We start from the raw sequence: 7,500 nt of genomic DNA, 5'->3' as shown, positions 1-7,500 counted from the left end.
CATGAGTACTCAAGGTCAGAGACACGATTATTAGGGGTTGGCATGAGTACTCAAGGTCAGAGACATGATTATTAGGGGTTGGCATGAGTACTCGAGGTCAGAGACACGATTATTAGGGGTTGGCATGAGTACTCGAGGTCAGAGACACGATTATTAGGGGTTGGCATGAGTGCTCGAGGTCAGAGACACGATTATTAGGGGTTGGCATGAGTACTCGAGGTCAGAGACACGATTATTAGGGGTGAACATGAGTACTCGAGGTCAGAGACACGATTATTAGGGGTGACATGAGTACCCGAGGTCAGAGACACGATTATTAGGGGTGAGCATGAGTACTCAAGGTCAGAGACACGATTATTAGGGGTTGGCATGAGTACTCGAGGTCAGAGACACGATTATTAGGGGTTGGCATGAGTACTCGAGGTCAGAGACACGATTATTAGGGGTGAGCATGAGTACTCGAGGTCAGAGACACGATTATTAGGGGTTGGCATGAGTACTCGAGGTCAGAGACACGATTATTAGGGGTGGGCATGAGTACTCGAGGTCAGAGACACGATTATTAGGGGTTGACATGAGTACTCGAGGTCAGAGACACGATTATTAGGGGTTGGCATGAGTACTCGAGGTCAGAGACACGATTATTAGGGGTTGGCATGAGTACTCGAGGTCAGAGACACGATTATTAGGGGTGAGCATGAGTACTCGAGGTCAGTGACACGATTATTAGGGGTGGCATGAGTACTCGAGGTCAGAGACACGATTATTAGGGGTTGGCATGAGTACTCGAGGTCAGAGACACGATTATTAGGGGTTGGCATGAGTACTCGAGGTCAGAGACACGATTATTAGGGGTGAGCATGAGTACTCAAGGTCAGAGACACGATTATTAGGGGTTGGCATGAGTGCTCGAGGTCAGAGACACGATTATTAGGGGTTGGCATGAGTACTCGAGGTCAGAGACACGATTATTAGGGGTGAACATGAGTACTCGAGGTCAGAGACACGATTATTAGGGGTGACATGAGTACCCGAGGTCAGAGACACGATTATTAGGGGTGAGCATGAGTACTCAAGGTCAGAGACACGATTATTAGGGGTTGGCATGAGTACTCGAGGTCAGAGACACGATTATTAGGGGTTGGCATGAGTACTCGAGGTCAGAGACACGATTATTAGGGGTGAGCATGAGTACTCGAGGTCAGAGACACGATTATTAGGGGTTGGCATGAGTACTCGAGGTCAGAGACACGATTATTAGGGGTGGGCATGAGTACTCGAGGTCAGAGACACGATTATTAGGGGTTGACATGAGTACTCGAGGTCAGAGACACGATTATTAGGGGTTGGCATGAGTACTCGAGGTCAGAGACACGATTATTAGGGGTTGGCATGAGTACTCGAGGTCAGAGACACGATTATTAGGGGTTGGCATGAGTACTCGAGGTCAGAGACACGATTATTAGGGGTGGGCATGAGTACTCGAGGTCAGAGACACGATTATTAGGGGTTGACATGAGTACTCGAGGTCAGAGACACGATTATTAGGGGTTGGCATGAGTACTCGAGGTCAGAGACACGATTATTAGGGGTGGCATGAGTACTCGAGGTCAGAGACACGATTATTAGGGGTTGGCATGAGTACTCGAGGTCAGAGACACGATTATTAGGGGTTGGCATGAGTACTCGAGGTCAGAGACACGATAATTTTGGGTGGCATGAGTACTCGAGGTCAGAGACACGATTATTAGGGGTTGGCATGAGTACTCGAGGTCAGAGACACGATTATTAGGGGTGGGCATGAGTACTCGAGGTCAGAGACACGATTATTAGGGGTTGACATGAGTACTCGAGGTCAGAGACACGATTATTAGGGGTTGGCATGAGTACTCGAGGTCAGAGACACGATTATTAGGGGTTGGCTTGAGTACTCGAGGTCAGAGACACGATTATTAGGGGTGAGCATGAGTACTCGAGGTCAGTGACACGATTATTAGGGGTTGGCATGAGTACTCGAGGTCAGAGACACGATTATTAGGGGTGAACATGAGTACTCGAGGTCAGAGACACGATTATTAGGGGTGAGCATGAGTACTCGAGGTCAGAGACACGATTATTAGGGGTGAGCATGAGTACTCAAGGTCAGTGACACGATTATTAGGGGTTGGCTTGAGTACTCGAGGTCAGAGACACGATTATTAGGGGTGAACATGAGTACTCGAGGTCAGTGACACGATTATTAGGGGTTGGCATGAGTACTCGAGGTCAGAGACACGATTATTAGGGGTGAACATGAGTACTCGAGGTCAGAGACACGATTATTAGGGGTGGCATGAGCACTCAAGGTCATGACAACACATTCATTGCTTCACACTTATGGATTTCAATGACACAACATGTTTAGAAAGGCATGTTTCTGTGATGCTGTAGCTGCGCTCACTGTGTTGTGTAATGACGCTCAATGCCGCATGAAGCACATGACATGTTTATAAGATGTACTCGAGTGCTGAACATGCACATCCCTACTGCTCTTCATGTGTGATGATGCTGGTGTATGTGTGAGCATGTACGAGGAGATGCTGATGTGTGTGTGTGTGTGTGAGTGTGTGTGTGTGTACAATGCTTGTCTAATGATGATGTCGTGTCAGGTGACGGCTCAGACCCTGGAAAGAGAAGCCAAGGACTGTCGGGTCAGAACTGAAGAGTGGTAAATATGCACATTCGATCGGATCGCAGTAATGTTATCTGTGATCTTTCAGTACGCCTGTTTCACACTGACTGTGATTCTGATTAGTCTATTATAATCAATCTATACATTAGATTTCCAAATGTACATTCAACCACACTGAACAAAACCAAACCTAGAAGTCAGCATAACATAACATCACTCTGTTCATCTGTGCAAGTTATTCGACAGAAAGGAGAGATGGAGGGGAGGAGCGTTAAAATCTGTTCATCCTCAAACACGTCTCAAACTGAAATCGGTCACAGCTTCCGTTCACTCAGACTGACTGAATATTGTGGTTGCAATCACTGTGTGTGATGCCTATTTCTGAAAATGAGTTATTTCATGTTTTGTATGTTGCCTATAAAAGCCTCTTGTGCAGTATTGTGTGGATAAAGTGTTTTATAGTGTTTAGAATGGCAGAAACAGATGTTTATAAGAGCTTGTCAGTGACTACTCACCCAACACACAGACAGTGTGACTCAGACGGATACAGACTGCTTTATCATTGACTTTGATTTCATCTATTGGAAGGTGTTGATAGTCAATGTATTTAGTGTGTGTGTGTGTGTGTGTGTGTGTGTGTGTGTCAGCCAGCAGCAGCTGAGGAAGTATCAGAGTGAAGTGAGCAGTCAGTTAAAGCACAGCAGCAGTTTGATCCTGGAGAAAGTGCCCTTTAATGACACCCGTGAGTAACATACACACACACATGAACACACACTCACTGACACACAAACACACACACTCTCTCACACACACTCACTCACACGTGATGTAGACTCAAGCTTTTCCTTCATGTGTTTAATGATTAGGGCTGTCACATTACGTTCGAAAATCGATTGCACAATCGATCGGACCAACCAACACAAGTTTCGAAAACGAAAATAGGGAATCGATTTTAACGGCCTTCTCTCGGAGCGCGTCCACGATCACGATACGCCCGCAGCGAACGCGCGTCACACAGCGACTGCAGGCTCTGACACACACACATAACAGCAGATTATACTTCTGTCTCTTTACTACAAAAATGTGAATTCTGCCGGTATTCAGACAGTCTCATGCATACAGATACAGAATCGGGCTACGGTCTACAATCTACAAATTAGTTTGACATTTCTAATGTTAAGCACAGCCATGTTGAAGCCTGAGGTAATGTTCTTCACTGATGTTATGGCAGTCCACTCTGCTTATTGTTTTTGGAGAATGTTGCACTCCTGTTTGTCATTGTGCACGAAACGTCACGCCAATAAATCATCAGGAATATTGCTGACTTGTGCGCGTCTCAAGCGCCCTCTTAATGTTCGTCCTAATGCCTGTTAGTTGTCCATGGATTTGCCTATATTTGGCGTTTAAAATGGAAACGTCTTTAGACATGGAAAATCGATTTTACAATCGATTCAATGAACACTTATGTCTCAAAAATCAAACAGAATTTTTTCACAAAAGTGACAGCCCTAATAATGAGTGAATCTTGTGTTTTCCTCAGAGTCGAGTGACTACAACAGTCTGAACGTTCCTCTGCACAACAGGCGGCATCAGGTGAGTGTGTGTAGTGTCGTCAGGTGACTTCCTGCTCCTGTTCCTCATCTACATCCTACATCCTGTCTACGTCCCTCATCTCTTCCTGTTCCTGTTCCAACATCTACAAAGACAGCATCCATGCTTTCAATACACACACACTCTTTTTGCTACTGTAGAGAGACTGACAAACCCCCCAAGCCAGATTCCCAGTGAAATGCTCTCAGAGAACAAGTGCAGTGAGTTTGCTTCTTTCTTCTCTGAGAAAATCAGTAATATCAGAAAGGTGATCAGCACATCCTTGAGTTGCGCTGGGGTCAGACAGATCAGACCACCTGAGAAAGTAGTTACTATGTCTGATTTCAAAGAAATTGATGGCACAATTTTGGAAGAAACTGTACAGCACCTTAAAACATCAACCTGCGCTCTTGACACACTTCCCACATCTTTTTTCAAAAGTGTGTTAAACAGTTTAGAAGCAGATCTCCTAGAAGTGGTAAATGTCTCACTTCTCTCTGGGAGTTTTCCAAACTCCCTGAAAACTGCAGTTGTCAAACCCCTCCTGAAAAAGAGCAATCTGGATAAGACCATATTAAGCAACTATAGACCGATCTCAAATCTTCCTTTCATAGGCAAGATCATTGAAAAGTTGTCTTCAATCAGCTGAACAAATTCTTTTGCTCGAATGGATCCTTTAATAAACGATATTCGCTTAAATACTGATTCAGGCAAACTATCAGTGCTGGTACTACTCGACCTCAGTGCTGCATTTGACACTGTCGATCACAACATACTTCTTGACAGGCTGGAAAACTGGGTGGGGCTTTCTGGGATAGTCCTAAAATGGTTCAGGTCATACTTAGATGGGAGAGGTTATTATGTGAGTATAGGTGACCATAAGTCTGAGTGGACATCCATGACATGCGGAGTCCCTCAAGGCTCAATTCTTGCACCACTCCTGTTCAACCTGTATATGCTCCCAATGAGCCAAATAATGAGAGATGAATATAAACCCAACAGATCACTCAGATCATTAGGATCATATCAGCTAGAAACTCCAAGGGTTCACTCTAAGCATGGCGAGTCCTCTTTAGATATTATGCTGGAACAGCTTCCAGAGGAGATCAGATGTGCTCCTACTGTATCCCATTCACATCCAGACTCAGAACACTTCTGTTCAGCTGTGCATTTACTGAGAGCACTGTGCCGCTGTCCGTCCGACTGGATGCACTGTACTGTGTTTTATTTTATTTTTCTAAACCATTTTAATTATTTTAATTTCTTCTGTGTAAAGCACTTTGAATTGCCACTGTGTATGAAATGTGCTATATAAATAAACTTGCCTTGCCTTCCTGTGTGCAGCTGAAGGCTCGTGATGTGGCGGCTCAGGCTCTGGGCTTCCTGCAGAATCTGGTGTCGGCGCTGCTGAACTTCCACTCCTACACCGAGCAGAGAGTCCACATCTACCCGCTCGACTCGTCCATCGAGGCCATCTCTCCCGTCAACCAGAGGGTTAGAACACACACACACACACACACTGCTGCGTTAATACACACGTCAACCAGAGGGTACTACGAACACACACACACACACACACACACACACCTGCTGCGTTAATACACACGTCAAACAGAGGGTACGAACACACACACACACACACACACCTGCTGCGTTAATACACACGTCAACCAGAGGGTACTACGAACACACACACACACACACACACACACACCTGCTGCGTTAATACACAAGTCAAACAGTGGGTACACACACACACACACACACACACACACACACACACACACACCTGCTGCATTAAAGGGGTCATATAATGCCATTTTTGTACAAGCTAATATGATTCTTTAGGGTCTAAATTAAAAGTTTGTAAAAATTCTCATTAGTATTGTAAGAAAACACTCATTTTACCTGGTCAAAAACAGCTGTTTTCAGCACGCCGTTTCAGTGCATGTGTCTTTAAATGATGATGAGCTTTGCTGACTCCGCCCCTCTGTTCTGTGCGGACACCGTAACACAATAACACAATATCCATAACGCGTCGTTCATTATAAACGTGGGATTATAAATTATATTGAGAACGTCGTACATAGAAAACATGCCGTAATGTACCTGAGTGTAAACAGCCGCATTCATCGTGAAGCGTGCAGCGATTTGCAAAGGTTAAATTAAGTAAGGAATAATTGACGACAGGTCGTTGAATTATTAGAAAAATAATGCACACCCGAGGTGGTAATGCGGTCACGGTGTGCATTATTTTTCTAATAATTCAACGGCCTGTCGTCAATTATTCCGCTTATACTACAGTTACCACACCTCGAAACAGTGTTCAGATTATGGATTTCAAGACGTTTGTAAAGTTGTTGTCATTAAAACACTCTTGTATGTAGGACTAATTTCTTACGCATCTAATCCCATGCCTCCGTTGCTAATTCCAAAACGTCATTTTAGAGTTAGTAACGGAGGTTTGAGCCACTGATAGCAGACTAATGCTGGGACACACGACTAGCTGACACATTCTCTGACTGTCTTCATCACTGCAGATTTTAAACACCGACTCTGAACACAGACTGAACGCGCTGAACACGCGTCTGGGCATGATCAGTCATCACATTACATTCACAACCGGCCTTAAAGTGTGTCCTCGGCTCGGCTTTATGCAGTTATTAGAGAGAGATGTTGCAATAATGGGACAGAAAAGCATGTGCGTCAATATTATTATTTATTTATTAATTCAATTCGTTTTAATTAATTTGTTCATTCTTTTTTTTTTCTATTATTGACAGATGACAGTAGACTAGCCAAATAAATGAAAAAGAAAAAAAAAATTAACAAGTAAGGCCTATCAATAATTATTTATTTGTTATATTATCTGCAATAAAAATCCGTGCTGCAGGACTAGGAATAGGAATATACTTTATTTATTAAAATTAAAATGCATGTTTCCATTGACTGTGAAGCTAGACATTGAACATTGCAGATCAAGCGCATGCGGCTAAATGCTTTTTATTGTTATGAATTGTATCCTATTTTCCGTTATTACAGTTGACTAGGCGGAGTGATATGGAGCTGTAATGTGGTCAAGACCTGCCTGGAACTACTTTAGTTGTGCGTTTCCCTGAAAATAATGCACACCTTAGAACGTTTGTCAACCAATCAGATTCAAGCATTCAGCGGCCCTGTAGTATAAAGGTTAATAAAACGTTACACTCACAGTTCTCCTGGAGGTGCAGCAGGAACAC

At 43.9% G+C, this 7,500-nt stretch overlaps 1 protein-coding gene across 1 annotated transcript in view; it reads left to right on the top strand.

The window, feature by feature from the left end:
- Positions 1-7,500, top strand: part of ppp1r21 (protein phosphatase 1, regulatory subunit 21) — a 34,561-nt gene that overhangs the window by 4,278 nt on the left and 22,783 nt on the right. Inside the window, exons 6-9 of the mRNA XM_079855450.1 lie at positions 2,649-2,707; positions 3,319-3,413; positions 4,212-4,264; positions 5,606-5,755. Coding sequence (XP_079711576.1) covers positions 2,649-2,707; positions 3,319-3,413; positions 4,212-4,264; positions 5,606-5,755 — 357 coding nt within the window. The remainder of the gene's footprint in view (positions 1-2,648; positions 2,708-3,318; positions 3,414-4,211; positions 4,265-5,605; positions 5,756-7,500) is intronic.

Source organism: Squalius cephalus, assembly GCF_949319135.1.
Source record: "Squalius cephalus genome assembly, chromosome: 21".
Lineage (NCBI taxonomy): Eukaryota > Metazoa > Chordata > Actinopteri > Cypriniformes > Leuciscidae > Squalius > Squalius cephalus.
This window is presented reverse-complemented; position numbering and strand designations above follow the sequence as displayed.